This window comes from Marmota flaviventris, chromosome 2 (assembly GCF_047511675.1).
Source record: "Marmota flaviventris isolate mMarFla1 chromosome 2, mMarFla1.hap1, whole genome shotgun sequence".
Classification (NCBI taxonomy): domain Eukaryota; kingdom Metazoa; phylum Chordata; class Mammalia; order Rodentia; family Sciuridae; genus Marmota; species Marmota flaviventris.
Window position 1 is genome coordinate 117,519,160 of NC_092499.1, and position 16,312 is coordinate 117,535,471.

The window sequence follows — 16,312 nt, forward strand, 5'->3', positions numbered from 1 at the left end:
TCATCTACCTTGAGATTTCTGCTTCCTAGAATAAGTGCATTTAGAAGTTTTCTTAATTATACTTTAGATTTTGTTCTCAACTTTCATTAAAGAATTATGTCAGACAATGTTTCTGTATACTTTCTATTTTATACAACTTGAAGGTTTTAAAAAACTTTTAACTTTTTTCAGTGGTATACTACATTTTTGTAACTGAGTCTTTTAAATAAATATGCATTTATTTAAAAGACAAATATGTCTGGGGGAGGTAAAACAGTATATTATAATAATGATTAGATTATTAGGTATTATTTAAATCACCCATGTGGGTTATCTTTGGTATGTTTCTGGGAGATGTGTTGTGTCACCCACTGTGGGTGGCTGTGGTTTGGCTGGCACGTTATCAAATGGTTAAGAGCCAGCCATCAGTGCTGTCCTTGTAGAAGGCTCAGAAGCCTCTAAATTTAGGTTGTTTAAAAGTCATTATTTTCCAGCCAACATGGCATTATGGAAGCGCATGTTCAGCAAGTACACATCTTGCCCAGGTGAACTGCCAAAAGCGGGGGCTAGAGACACTGCCAAAGCTGCCAGAAGACCAGAAGTAGACACATGATGTCCCTGTCAGAAAGCAAGAGAGAAAGCAATTTCAAAGTTCTCTGAAGAGTACTTAAACTTGTCAAGGAGCAGAAAAGTACATCCCAGTTTCTAGTTGAAGGTGGGCATGAAGTAAGAGTCCTAAAATGCAGCCAAATTAAAACTGTTTACATGTCACTACACAATACTGGGACAGTTTCAGATCTGTTTCCAAAACACACATCTCAGGGAAAACTTCATCTCATGTAAGGCCTAAAATTAAACTTATAAGAGGGACTTAAAACTAATTCTAATCTTGGAATCAGAGTTCAAGTACGGATAATTTCCAAACACCTCTCCTAAGCCAGCCCCTGTCCTGCAGATGAAGCAGATACCACTAGCCCTTGCCATTTCAGATCTGGGCGGTGTTATTTTACTGGATGGAAGGAGTCATAAAGCCTCATCAAAGGTCAACTCTCAAAATCTATTTCTGTTCCCTCTTCTGCATGGGGAGACAGTGACATACTCCAGCAGGGGAGATCAATGGTGAGCAGATCTTCACTGTTGCATTTTTTGGGTACTGAGGATAGAATCCAGGGGCACTTCACCATTGAGCCATATCCCCGGGTCTTTCTACCTTTAATTTTTGAGTCTCACCAAGTTTCTTAGGACCTTGCTAATTTGCTGAGGGTAACTGAAATCACTATCCTGTTGCCCCAGCCTCCAGAGTCACTGGGATTTTAGGTGTGTGCCACCATGCCCAGCCACTGTTACCTTTTGCATTATCTTTAAGCTAAGGTACCATTTATAGTTAATTCCTGATGATTTGCTGAAAAGTCCCCTCTGAACAATTACAGAATGTCAACAAAGTTATGCTTAACCTGCCTAGGTGTCTGCTGGACCAGGTCTAGCTCCCATGACATTTGAGGGTCAGCCTCCGCCAGGCCATAGGCTGTTTATGGAACATGGTTTGGGAGTCTATGAAGAAGAGTCTCATGTTCCCAGAAAGGAGGAATTCACTTCTTGGATTGCTGTTCCTGAGGACTTATTTTTAGTCCAAACTTAATACCAACTTCCAAAGGCCAGAGGGCAACCCCCTTACCACTTGACCTTATAGGGTAGCATTTTCTACTCTAAATAGAAGTATAGAAGTGAAGACAGGGTAAAGCTTCCTTTTTTCAATCACTGGTCCATCAAGGACAGGATGAGATCCCATGGTCTATGGGAAATCCATGTCAAGTCTGAAAGTTTTAAAAAGGCACAATCTCTCAGGGAGCAGCCCATCTCACTGCACCATTCCTACTCCCCACTGCTCAGAATGAGTTTCATCCAAACTTGGGAACAGAGCCTTCCCAACAGCTGCCACCTGGTCCTAGTTTAAGTAAAGCCCCAGCTCAAATACATTCCCACCAGGCTCCTGAGGAGTGCTGACTGGTTATTTTAATACACCAGGACCCTTGGCAAGGGGTAGCTGGGAAAACAATGCTGAGAGTGTAGACTATCGCATGCCAGATAGTGTTAGTGCTCGAGAGTTGGTTCCTAACTTATTAACAGTGGACATATACTTCTGGACTTGATTATCCTGATAGGCCAGAATTAACCTGTTAGATCACCTTTTGGTTCAATGCAGCAATAGAGCCACTGCAGAAACCCTGAGGCAGGAGTGTTGAGTGCTGTAGCCAAGACACCACAGCTCACCACAGGAGAGGAGTTTCCAGGAGTGCCCTCCATGCCTTCCTTTGTGAGTGCTACTGGTAGCCTAGGTACATGGGAGAATTACGGCCAGTGACAAAGCAGGTCTTGTCTGCTTACGGAGACTTGGCCAGGAGAGGTGGGAAGGAAAAGGAGGAGAATAGGGATGGGCCAGTAAAGACAATGTCTCATTCACAGTAAAACTCAAGACTCATACATGTCTGGTCTACTGTGGCTAAACAAATGTGACGTTCCCTCTCTGCTTCCTACAAGCTGTCCGCAGAACCTCACTATCCACCTGAGCCTCACCTCGTGAGTTCCGTGAGAGAAGTTTAGACGAGCGACGTTCATGCCAGACTTAATCATCTCCTTCAACATTTCCACTGATCGGGAAGCTGGGCCTATCAAAAAATAAATAAATTAGAGCCATAATAGGAAAAAGGATGTACAAGTAGGAAAACAATAAATTTGCTTAAGTTCTTAAAATGTCTTGACATCTTAATTTTTTTTTCTCTAAATGTTTCCTCCCCCAGACAACACGAAAGTCTTTCAAAAGTGCATAAAAGACTACTACTATGCTAGCTACTTTCTTGATTTTGGAGTATACTCCTCCCATTTCCTTCAAATTCTGCAGGCCCCTAACTAAAAAGGAAAGCCTAAGGAAGATTTGGCCAGCCCTCTTTGCCCTCCCTGAAGCTCATCCAGACTTCTAACCATAGTATCTTGGTGGCACAGAGCATGTCAAAATGATATTTTCTAGGTCTCTGAGATGTTCTTATAAAGATCTGCTGAGAAAGAACACCCTTGGGCTGGAATTATAGCTGAGTGGTAGAGAACTTGCCTAGCATGTATGAGGCACTGGGTTTGATCCTCAGCACCACATAAAAATAAAGGCATTGAGTAAAAAAAGAAAAAAAAGAAAGGACATCCTCTAAATTTTGCCTATAGCAGAAAATACAGGATACTTTATTGCAACTTCTTTTTGACCCCAGTTCCCACAAGAATCTTTGTAGCAGGCTAGGGTTGTAGCTCAGTGTTTGAGCGCATCCTGAGCATTTGAGAGGCACTGGTTCAATTCTTTAGTACTACATATAAAAAAATAAAAATAAAGGCCTATCGACAACTAAAAAAATTTTAAAAAGAAATCTATGTAGCATCTCACTGAGCACCTATGTGCTACAACATTTTGTTTAGTCTTTTCAGGAGAGAACTAGCCACTGTCACATGAAGTCCGTGTTTGAGGGAGGGATACACCCACATACCAATGGTACAAATGATGCCAGTGTTCCTGGCAGTGATGGGTGGAGAGTCAATGTCCAGGCGGCACATGTGTTCCAGGAATGTGTCAGCCATGGCTGCGTGCAGCTGCTGGGTCTGAATGAAAGCAGTCCCGGCTTCACTATGGGGCTTCGACATGGCTGCTGAGGCTTCTTCTGAGGTCCTGGGTCCGAGGTAATTGGAGAGAGAGCAATTAGACTGAGAAGTGGTTAATATGCCACTTGGCACAGGAGGCTATCTCCTGCTTACACATTAACTCAATAAGCATGCTTTGTGCACAAGCCACAGGGAGGCCAGACATGCTCTGTTTATGTGGGCATTTTTCAAACTGGGCAAAGGATTCCCACAACTGTGAGCAAATGGGAAGAACCTTAATGAACAAATTAAAAACTCGTACCAAATCCATGTCCTTCCCAGGGACTCAGAGTAAGCAGGTCTCTTTTACACTGGGCTGGAATCTACTTTTGATGGCTTTCCCACCAACCCTATAAGTAACGCCATTTTACATGCACTGAAGGAACTTTCACAAAAGGAAGTTGTAACCAATCTTCCAGCGATACACACAACTTGTTTGTACCTCATATTTTAGCTCCTTAATAAGTATAGATCTTTGTATGGCAAGCAGTCTCAAAGCTACAAATATCTGCTTTGGTGTGAAGCACCCACATAGCCCCTTTATAGTCCTCACCCAAACCCAAGCAATTTCCCTGGTTGTGGAAACAACCACTGCCCAGTAAGTCTTAGCTCCAGAATCCTAGCTGCTTTCACTATTCAGAGTGCCATCTAAGTTTATTCTTCAGCTCCTAAAAGGTAATAGTAGGTAACAAAATGTAGTCCCCATCAACAGGAAGAAAAGTAACTAGAAAGAGAACCCTGAATGCAAAATATTTCAACCCAGGATTCTAAAGAAACACACACACACACACACCCCTAGTTTTGGTCTGAGAAGTTTCATATATATGTAAAGCAATGCAATTAAAATCAAGGATAGGGCTGGGGCTGTAGCTCAGTGGTGGAGTGCTTGCCTAGCGTATGTGAGGCACTGGGTTCGATCCTCAGCACCACATAAAAATAAACAAAATAAAGTGTTCATCTACAACTAATATTAAAAATAAATAAATAAACAAATAAATAAAACCAAGGATAATCACAATGGTACGGATTCAGTTTTAAAGTCAATACAAACTGGGCAAATAATGCATGCCTGCAATCCCAGTGGCTCGGGAGGCTGAGGAAGAAGGATTGCAAGTTTGAAGCCAGCCTCAGTAACTTAGCAAGACCCTGTCTGAAAAATAAAAAACGGGCTGAGGATGTAGCTCAGTGGTTAAGTGCCTTTGATAAAGTGGTTAACTTCCTGGTACCAAAAAATAGAGAAAGTCACTACAAATGGGTTGGGGGGCGTAGCTAAGTGGCAGAGCACTTGCCTGGCATATGTGAGGCCCTGGGTTCAATCCCTAGTAACACACACAAGGTAATGTCAAATTTTTACAACTATATTAATAAGACAGCCCCAATAAGGAAATGATGTTTCCCCAACTAATTTTTAATGTTCCACCTGCTTCCCTTTCTAAGTCTGACAAGTGTGCTGCCTCTCAACAACAGGACATCTGTTCCAGGCAATTAACCAGCCCAGGTCACAATCCCTACAATTGTCCTGACCTTTGCTTTACTTTATTACTGACCTACAACTAAACTCACTGAGCCGGTGAGTTAGCTGATTAGAGTCTGAAGAATTCAGGAGAAGCTTCCAGTGTTTGGTTAGCTGATTAGAGTACAGAGACCAAGGAGAGGATTTTGGGCAGCATTTGAAGAACTATCAGGGAAGGATGTGAACCAGAAGCCGGACATCCTTCTCAAAGTCCTCAGAACAAGGGCTACTCTAAAAAAGGCTCTGGCCAAAGGTTAGGAATAAGCCTGTCCTTAGCCCTGGCTCCACCTTTCCCCAAATCTCAGGGCCTCAAATCAAGGACCCTTACTCTGGGACAGCATGCATCTAAACCACCTCTGCCATCTCCAAGAAGGCTTGGTAAAGGACCAATGAGCTTTGCGACCAGTGGTGACCAATCATGGAAAACTGATGGCTACAAGCCTTCAACTATAAAACTGAATGTTTTAAAATTTCACACACACCCCCCCCCCCGCAGTGGTACTGGGGTTTGAACCCAGTGACACTCTACCACTGAGGTACCTCTTCACTCCTTTTTTTTTCCCTCTTGTCCCGGGGATTGAACTCAGGGGCACTCAACACTGAGCCACATCCCCAGCCCTATTTTGTATTTTATTTAGAGACAGGGTCTCACCGAGTTGCTAAGCACCTCACCAAAGCCAAGTCTGGCTTTGTCTTAGCCTCCCAAGCTGCTGGGTTTACAGGCATGTGCCACTGTGCTACACTCCTTTTTTATTTTGAGGCAGCTTCACCAAATTTCTGAGGTTGATCTCATACTTGGAATCTTTCTGCTTCAGTCTCCCAAGTGGCTGGGATTACAGGTGTTGAGTAACCATGCCCAGCTCAGAACTGAAAACTCTTAAAAGGGAACTAAGATACTAGCTAACTATTCCTGGTGAAAAATATACTGTTGATTTCAATTAATTTTTCCTACCCCTCTAATATATATACTAGGTACCAAAAAGAAAGTCAGTCCTCTTCTCCAGGACTAATTGGTTTTGTATCTCCTGGCATCTAGTACTTGGAGGCAGTTCAGTGTGATGACCTTCTGTCTAATTTAAGGCCTTTCTGAAAGTTATACCTCCTCTCCCGCTTCCCCAAGTCTGAGGAACTCCTAAATTACTAACAGGGCCCCTTGATCTACACTCATGGTTGAGGCATGGCTCATAAGCCTTCAGGACTCCCAGCTGGGCTTAGGTAAATCTGGCTGTTAAGGGAACATCATTGAGTTGGCACATCAGGCCAACCAGAACACAAAGGCCTTGCTGTAGCCTCCACAGAATGTCATTCAGTCCAAAGACTGTACTGTGAAGAACACAAGATCCGGATGAGTGGGACAGAGTCACTCATTCCATTCTCCTGAAAACCCATCAACTGGCTCTTCTCTAGACCTTCGGTCTTCCTTCAAAGACTAGCTTGGGGCCACTTCATTATCAAGTCATACCTTTGGTTCCCTGGGCTTGGGTTTTCGGTGATATATCCCTCTTTATTTGGCTCAGCACCTTGGCCGCTCCTTGGCCCCACTTGCATACATCGCTCAGAGCTGAATAAGGTTTGCCCTGGAGAACTGTATAAGGATTAAGGTAAAAGTCGAGTGTAACTAAAGCTCTTAGGGGTAAAGGGAAAGTTACCTTAATAATCAGGTGTCTGAGCAGAAGCTACTCCTAAAGGTTCAGCTATGATACAGAGAAAACCACAGAAGCATTCTAAGAAATTGTTAATAGAATCCGTTGGGATGCTACACTCCCAACACCCCAAAACCGCCTCACCCTGAAGTCTCTTTATCCTGTGATTTACTAACACCCCCACTACTCTATGGAAGAACTTAGTCCCCCACTGTGGGAAAGGGATACCAAGTTAAACATTCATGAAAGGTCTAAAGGACATATACCAATTTTTTTTTTTTTTTAACAGTATGTTGTCTGGGTGGCAGAACTACAGCAAATTTTTTTTCTTTTCCTTATTAATAAAATTTCTAACATTAAATATTTTTATGAAGAATTATACGTATACTTTTTCTATAAGTAATATATTTACAAGCACCTATAAAATTGTTGGAATTAAAAGAAATATGAAGTTCCAGGTATTAACTGTTGCTCTCTCCTTCAGAAATATTCTGCTTAAATGTGGCAGAGGCCTTGGGCCCTAAACCACAGAAGCATTGTAGGCCACTTTCAATGACTTAGGAAGGTCAACCCTGATCCACTGAGAACCTTGAGGCCAAAAAAAAAAAGTAATACAGTCCAAAGGACAATTCCATGCCAAAAGTCTGTTAGTTCCATGCCCAAATCCAGCAAATTTCTTTTCCTGTTTAGTCTACTCTCAAGCACAGTACCTTTGTGACAAGGATGTTCTGGTATAGCAGGGCTGTCTCCAGGACCAGGATAATGCCATTAGCAACTATATATTGGCGTCAAACAGACCCTATTTCATCATCTCAAATTTAAATCTGAAGTCTATAAGCTCTACTTTTTTTGCTATTAAGTACAGAAATGAAAATGTGTTTGGAATTTTAGTAGATTTACACACCAGTAGTCAAAAAGAGCTTGCTTGGAGCCCTCCTGACTCTCCAAAAAAGCCTCTGCTCCCCAACACAAGCTGCCTATCCCTCCCACTTCTCACCTAGAGTTGTTGGTAAAACATCCTCTAGGATCTCCCCTGGCCCCAGAAAGCAGCCCTGGTTTCTTAGGGTGTACCTCCGGGAAATGTTCCCCTTCTGCCTGTCGGCTGCCTGGACAGTGTCTGCCAGGACATGCGGCCCCTCCCATGCCAGTCTGACTCACTACTGCATCCTCCTCCTCAGGAGGCACAGACGTGCAAAGCCAACCTCCAGTTGAGAATGGAAGCCTGGTGTGTTCCCTGATAGCAGCAAACACCGTGCCCAGGTACTGGCAAAGGCTTACTCTTGAGCCTGAGCCCCTGCAGTAGGATCTTCCTCAGAGCCATTTCTCCTCTGTGAGAAATGAGACACCATTCGAGGGCTTAGCCTGGGCTAACAGGTGGTAGCAGGCACAGCACAGCTTAACTCCAGGTGCCCAATTCTACCCTTTCCCATCTCATCTATATTAGTCTCCTATATTAGTTTCCTTTGTGCCAGACACAATTCTTTGACCATTCCTCAAAAACCAGAAGGTAGAACCATATAAAAAAATAGCAAATGCTCTGCTTCTTGCAGGCAGCACCACTGTCAGGTCATGCTGGAAAAGATTCATGCTTCACTCCATCAACTCTACATTTCACAAAGATCCAAATCATTCTGCCCTAATAAACTAACTTGACCTATGAGTCTTCATCTGTTTAAGCCAATTATCAATCAGCAGGGCTCTCTGTACCAATTATGCTTCAATACCAACCTCATCATACAGACCAACCCAATAATGATGGCACTTCAAGCCCACTTTCTTCCTCAAATATTGCTGGGAGGTCCAAGAGTTCCTTGCTCTGACATCCATAAGCTCTTCATGTTTTCCATGCCAGCATGGAAATTCTCAACTCTTCAGAACTCCAGCATCCATCAGAAAGGTTTGTACCATAATATGCTGGCATTCAGGTCAGCCTGCTTTCTCAAGATGGAAAAGGGAAGAAGAATCTCCAAGACTGACCCTATGTAGACTATGGAAACACAAACTGGGTGATGAGCTAGCCACGGGACTCTGGTAAGGTCTGTTCATCCTAAAACACAGCAATGCGTTTGTGTACAGACAATAAAATCTCCTTTAGTGAAGAGATCTCAGTCTGAAGTCTACTCTCTACCTCAAGCAGGGCCTGTAACAGAAGGCAACATCTGGGTGTTAACCAGCTTAACAAAAAATGAACCCATTTGTATGTAGGGTCAAGAAAAATTCTCCTGCTGGGAATGGGGGGAGGCAGATGACAATGTTCTTTTATTCTTCAGGGTTAGAACAAGTGACATAAACCTATCAGCAGGAACCTAAGGAACTATTTCAAACTACAGTGTGGAATAGGGCAAAAAACAAAACAAAACAAAACAAACAAACACTGATGTTAAATGAAAGACCACTACCACTCAGTTTTTGGACAGGAAGTCCAGAGTCAGAACACTTGATGCCCTCAAATGCCAAGGATTCCCTGGTTCTATCCTAGATGGCCAGAGCAGAGAATTGATTTCAACCTGAAGGTGGAAATTTTGGGAGAAGCTTTTGTTGTGTTGGCACATGGTGCATTCTTAATAAGCTTAAGCAATCGGATAGTGCTTCTAGGCATGATTCCCAAACTCTGGAAGCTGCCAGGAACCTGGGACCCTGATTTAGAGACCTCTAAAGCCAGGGTTATGGCCTGAATAAAGGAGGTTCAGCTTTTAAAGGAGATTCCTTACACCACAGTTGGGGTAGGAGACAGGACTTGAGAAAAAGCAGTGACAGCTGTCCAAGAGCACTGACCTAGTTAGCACCAGTGTCTCCCCTAAAGCAGCTTTTACAGGTTTACTTGTATTATTTTGGATTTTTTTTTAATTAGGGAGGGAAAAAAACAAAACAAAACAACAACAACAACAAAATCCCTAACATGTTTTTCTACCACCCAGAACTGACCATTAACAATGAGTTCTAATTTCCTCAGACTTTCTAAAAATAAAAATTTTATACAGTTCATTTTTCTTCCCCCTCCAATTTCCTCTAAGCCTTCCCATTTAACATCCCTACTCCTTATTGTCAATTTTGGCACCCAAATCACTAATATGAATTCTGTATATTCCTAGTTCATTTAAGTTCATGCAGTTTATCTATATACTGGCCATTTTTAATATCCTAAGTGAGTACTGTGCATATCGCTTAATAACTTCTTTCTCACTCGGCACATTTAAGATCCATCCAGTCAGTTGCTATAAGGATCCAGCTAGTTCATGTGAACTACCATACCAGTCCATTGCACAAAGAGATCATTTATGTATTCCCTTACCTGCCCTGGGCATTAAACCAATTTCCCCTATTAATATTATAACAACATAGTATGTATGTCTCCTATAACAACTCATAGTATGTGTGAGCTTCTATATATCCCAGAAATGTGGAATTCTTGGTTATGGAGAATGTTTATTTCTATTTTACTAAACCTAATAATTGCTCTCCACACTGTCTGTATCAACTTTCTTTCTTTTTTTTTTTTTTTGGTTGCTGTTGTAGTGGACACAATACCTTTATTTTTGTTTATTTACTTTTATGTGGTGCTAAGGATCAAACCCAGAGCCTTGCATGAGCTAGGCGAGCGCTCCACCACTGAGCCACAACCCCAGTCCTTGTATCAACTTTCAACCAACCAGTACTGTGAGTTCCTGCCTTCCCACATGTTTGCTAATACTTGGTATTGTCAGACTTCAAAAATGTTTGCCCAGCTGATAAGTGATATTTGTTAGTCTGCTCTCTAATGTTAACTACCAAAGGGTAGGATAGCAGGATTTAAGTCTCTACTTCCCTACTTCTTAATCAAAACTCCTGGGCTCCTCTCCAAAATGGATATGACAGACTCTGCATTTTATGTGTCATGACTGACACTGCTGAGGCAAATTTTCTTGCACTAATTTCCAGAGTTTAAACATTGTTTAAAGTTTAAGAAATATGAACTGTAGGTCAATTAAAGATGTTTGGAAGGGATGGGATTCCCTTCAGAGAATTTTTTTGCCAGCAGAGTTCCCCTAAGCTGGTCCATACTCTGAAATGCTATAATCAGCAACCTCAGTGCCCTAGTATATAGAGCTGGTGGTGGCATCTCCCCACCAGAGCCCCAGCCTGTATTCCAAACACTGCTTGCTGGCACCAGAGCTTCCCAGGAGTTTTGCCTATGGACAAAATGTGGGGGATTCTCAGAGGCCACCAGAGGTACTGCAGCCCAGCTCTCCCTCCTACGTGCAGAGAGGCACAAACCACTGCAGGGGCGTGGTCTCATGGCACTGCTTTGCAGCCCTACCAGGGCCCCTATCTCTGAGGCAGGAAGAGTCAGCCAGAGGCGGCACACCACCACCAGCCCAAGCTCACCTTCTCCCCAACAGCTTCTTTAAGAGACCCAAGTAAGGCTGAGGTTGTGGCTCAGTGCTAGAGGGCTTGCCTGGCAAATATGAAGCACTAGGTTCAAGCCTCAGCACCAAATATAAATAAATAAATACTAAAAAAAAAAAAAAAAAAGAGAGAGAGACCCAAATAATTAGACTACTCAATTATTCAGTTTAAGTCTGGCTATAGTGTAAAATGTGAGTTCCAGAAACTAATATGGTATTAAGAATGGTCTTGGGCTGGGGATGTGGCTCAGGGGAAGAGCGATCACCTAGCACACGTGAGGCCCTGGGTTAGATCCTCAGCACCACATAAATAAATAAAATAACGGTATTGTGTCCAACTAAAAATAAAAAAAAAAGAATGGTCTTAATACATTCTATCAGCTCTATTTTTATCTGTTCCACAATTGATTAAAAATGACAACTCAATTAAAACTCATAAACATCTCACAGAAACCCTCAGCAAGGTTACAATAAAACCCTGCTCACAGGGCGACTCATTCTTGTGGCACACCAGTTAACTAGGATTTGACTAAGCATTTGGAGTGATTCAGAAATTGAGGTAATTGTCAAATGAGTCATTTTCCTCTAACCTGATCTGTTTTAGTCTTGGCCATCCTGACTTTGCTACATAAAAGCTGAAGCAAACTAAAACCTAAGTAATGTGAGTTTACAACTTACAAATGCTCCAAGTTGTTTTTTTCCTACTTTCCTGCTCAAAAGCCATTTCCGCATTTCTTTTGTTGCCTCAATGTTAAGAAATACACAGCTTTAAGAAATAAAATGGGTTTTCCTGTGACCCCACCTTAATGTCACAATAATTGAAGAAAGACAAGCAGCTTCTGTAACTGCTGTTTGGAGTCAACTATCAAATGTGCGAAGTCACTGGGGATGCAGTCCTTAATTCTGTTTGTAAAACTATAAATTCAACACTAAAACTATTTCTAATGTAAGGCTTCTAATTAAAGCAGCTGTACTACACAGGAGATGAATACCCATATATTTCAGCTAAGTACAATAACTAAGAAATGCGTTCATAGAAATTATTTGTTATTCATGTCCCACGGGAGGCTGCCTTGCCCAACATAGAAGACTCAGACTGCATTACTTGGGCACAGTTCCCTTCACCTAATCTCTTAGGGCAGTACAGAGAGCCTGGTGACACCTGGACCAACCATTCTGCATTTAATGAGACATTTTTTAACTGGGGAAATGTATGCTGTTTCATTATTTGACTCATTGAAAGGGGAGGGGGGCATTTTTTAAGCCTGCAAAAACCGCAATGCAGTTTCCCCACTTACCCAAGGAAGAGAATTCTCTCAAAAGCAGACAATTTGAAAGGTTGAGTCATCTTGCCCACACAGCATCCCCCACAGATCTGGTGATGAGTTACATTACCCTTCCCCACAGAACAGCCCCTACTGCATTACCAAGAGCACCCTCTGGCCACCAGAGGGCAAATTATTTGCTAACAATGCTGCCCCAGGGGTCTTGACCTAGGACCTCCTCTGTACCCAAAGAAGTGGCCACACCCTCAGTACTGCCAAAAGGGGGCGACTTCCCCCTGCCTCCCATCCTAACATCACCCTAACAGCTAGCTGAGCAAGTCCTAAAACCCCCTTGGAGCAATCAGGGACCCGAATGAAAGAGTTTAGTTTTGGTATGGCGCAAGTTTGTTTCTACCCTTAAAGTCCACACCATAGGCTGACCCCCACCCCCCCGCCTTTATTTAGAGGTATCCTTTCTCAGGAGACCAAAGAACTTCTGTTCCAAGAGAGGCGCAAAGTAACTGTACTTTGTAAACATTGTACCAAGATCTCTCAGGAGAATTGTTTCCAGGAGCTATTTAGTATTTAGACAGTCTAACTCCCAAAGATTAACTGTATGAGGCTGGGGTTGTAGCTCAGTGGTAGAGAACTTCCCTACCACATGTGAGGCAGTGGGTTCCATCCTCAGTACAACATAAAAAAAAAGCATGTGTGTGGGGATAGCAAGGAGAAAATGATGGCAAGTTCAGACCCTCAAGTCCCTCAAGGCAACTGTGAATTAACTAATTGTGCAGTGAACAAAATAATACATGAACGTCATTTCTTCTGGACACCTCATTAGAGATTAGACACTTAATTCCACATACTTGGAGGGATGTGCCCAAAAACCAGCTCTTTCACCATTCATGAGGAAAATGTTACTCCCAGTTTTCCCACAGCAAACAGGCCCAGGGGATGAATTCTTCCATCATCTTAGTAGTTACACCTGATTCCAATTGCCCATTTTCAACTCCAGAATGCCTCCGTCCACCGGGCCTGGGTCTTTGATATCAGGCTCACTTTAGAATAAAGAACAAGATGGATGCCCTAGGTTTAAGCAGCCAAAGGACCTGCCTCTGAGTTTTAAAATAGCTTTCAGTCTTGAAGGTGCTTTCCTGTTTCTTCAAACCTTGTGTGCCAACTTTGGAGTGGTTACGACCTTCTCTCTCTCCTAGGAAACTCTTTTCTTTCTTTTTTTTTTGGGGGGGGGGGGGGGCGGGGAGAGCGCAGCCATTGAAATCAGGGAACTCGACCACTGAGCCACATCCCCATCCCTGTTTTGTATTTCTATTTAGAGACAGGGTCTCACTGAGTTGCTTACAGCCTCACCGTTGCTGAGGCTGGCTATGAATGTGATCCTCCTGCCTCTCAAGCAGCTGGAATTACAGGCGTGCACACCCGGCTGGAAATTCGTATCTTTTTTATAGCACTGATCAGTGATAAATTGTTTCCCTAATTAGATCTTTATGGGTTATGACCCTTCTAGCAATCCTAGTCTTCAACCCGCTTCCTGCAACAACCCTTGACCCATACCTCTTTGGAGTGAATACAGATTGCCTACCTTCCCTGTAACATTCCCTCTCCCTACGCTGAGGCCTTTGCTTTCTACCATCCGGGCGCATTTGGTAAAAACTGTGAACCATAGCTTAAGGAAGTGGATGCTGCCTCTGAGAAACTTGGGCGGGTCCAGAGAGAGCCGCTACGTGCAGCCGCGCAGCCACAGGATGGAGTGAGTGAGTCTTCGCGGCCACCCTGCAGGGCCGAAGCTGAGATCCAGGGCCTCACAGGTCGCCGGAGAAATCCCCCCAGCTGCACAAAAAAAGGGACGCGCCACAAGAACAGCCCCGGTTCCTTCCCTCATGTAGCCGAGCAGACCCAGATTACATAACCCGCTATCGACGTCCCGCGCAGTTGCTGCATCCCCTCGGGTTACCACGGCATCCTCACCGGCCTCTGCCCACCCGCAGACCACTGCACGTAGGGCGCTGGCCCACTGCCCGCCCAGTACTGGGACCTGGGACTCCAGCAATGATGGAGAAGCGGGACAGAATTGCAATGGAAGGCCATGGGGAAGCACGAGGACGTGACTAGAATGGAGGGGGCGGGGACGTGACCGAAACGGAGGAGGAGGGGCGGGGACCCAAGCCGCGTGAAAGAGTAAGAGGGATGCCGAGGAGCGGACGTGACTAGAATGGAGGGGGGAGGGGCAGCCATGAGGAGGGGACCGGCGCGGGAAGCGCGGACAAGCCTGAATGGAGAACGGACAGAGAAGAACCCAAGGAATGGTTTCAAGGGGACGTTACAAGGAAAGCAACAGAATGCGGGGGACACGGAGGCTGAAGATGAGGGAAGCGAAAGAACTAGGATTAAGAGAGACGAACTTAGCCAAGCGGAAGGGAAAGAGAGTCAAGGATGGAACCAATTAAGAATAATAGGCGAGGATGGAGCCAGACTGAGAAAGAAAAGATGGAACCTGCATAAGGGGGTGGGGGGAGATTGGAGGACCCGTCTGACTTTGGGAGCGAGGTCTTTGAGAAGCAGGCCTCGTGCATGAGTAGCCTTTCTCTCCCAACCCCGACCGGATCCAAGATCCCAGGAATGCTGCGCCGTTCCTAGTCAGAGTGACCTGAGTGAGCTGGTGGGCCCATATTCCGCGCTTGCCGGGCGGATGGACCCTAAGTGGGGACCGCCGGCCCAGCCTCTCGGCCCGCTCACCTCCGGCGTGCTTCGGCTCCGGGTGCGCTGTAAAGCAGAAACGGTTCAGAAGTCTCTGGACGCGCAGCTTCAGTGCGGGAATCCACTGCCTTCGCCTCAAGGTTATGCAGGATGCGTCGCCGCAATCCCTCCGCAGCCCCACCCCTCACCCAATCCCGGCTCCCGGCTGCCTGTGTCCCGCCCCCCTGCGTCCTTGCCGGCCGCAGGCACCTTCAGAAGGAAATGAGACGAAGGCTAAACGGGCAGGTTCTCCATTTGGGGAGGACTACATTCAGTAGCGGAAGGATACGTGATACAAAAGTCGAGTTGACATGCGACAGTGGCCAATAGGGAAGTGGTGAGACTGCAGGACCCGCCCTCGGGTCCCCGGATACCTCCCACCCAGACCCCCAGGCGCCTGGGCCACCTGTTGCTGTGGACTTGGGCGACTGGACAGGAGTTTTTCTCTTGGCGCTTGGCGCAGGCCGCCCTAGCTGTTCAGGCCTGCCCGGGCGGTGCCCAGGTTTATAGGTCCCTAGGCAGCGTTAGTCCGGCCCCACCCTAGGATTTCCCACCCCTTCGGGTGCCCGCACCATCACACTCTCAATTGACTGAACTGGCAAGTTAGGTAGTTAGAGTCGTGGATGATTTGAGCCGTCTTTTCAGGAGCTCAGGCTCTAACCCAGAGTAGGGAGACCTAAGAAAAGGGGATCGCAACTAGATTAGGAGCGTAACTCTGGAAAAAGGAAAGACAGGTTGGGACCTTATGAATATTTTAGTAGGGCCTGGAACCCTACAGAACAAGGGCGAAAGAGTAGAAAGCTAATCAAAAGTGTTGATATTAGTGCAAAACTGACCATCAGGAAATATCAAGTCAGGGCATTAGAGCCAATAATCTCTACAGGAGTCAGCACTTGTTTTCAACCCAGTTGTGCGTTTAAATCAATATTGTTAAAGCTTTCCTTACATTTTCTACAAGGCATTTTGGAATTTCGCAGTCGTGGTCTCAACAACTAGTGATGAGAGCAATTACAGATGAAACAGCTTTCATTCTTTATTCAGCCAAGTTTTGACAGTAGATACAATGTTGTCTAATTGACAATGTGGAGTTTGTTC

General features: G+C 44.6%; 1 protein-coding gene across 3 annotated transcripts in view; it reads right to left on the reverse strand.

Moving 5' to 3' along the window:
• Positions 1–15,301, reverse strand: part of Pkm (pyruvate kinase M1/2) — a 28,666-nt gene extending 13,365 nt beyond the window's left edge. The window contains exons 1-3 of one of the 3 annotated variants that reach the window (XM_027923858.2): positions 15,218–15,301; positions 3,507–3,685; positions 2,554–2,645 (exon numbers count right to left, since the gene is read on the reverse strand). In XM_027923858.2, coding sequence (XP_027779659.1) covers positions 2,554–2,645; positions 3,507–3,660 — 246 coding nt within the window. In that variant the 5' untranslated portion in view covers positions 3,661–3,685; positions 15,218–15,301. Of the gene's footprint in view, positions 1–2,553; positions 2,646–3,506; positions 3,686–6,632; positions 6,657–15,217 lie in introns of those variants that run through there. The other 2 variants (XM_027923851.2, XM_071608440.1) reach the window with 2 other exon arrangements.
• Between the last annotated feature and the right edge of the window lie 1,011 nt (positions 15,302–16,312).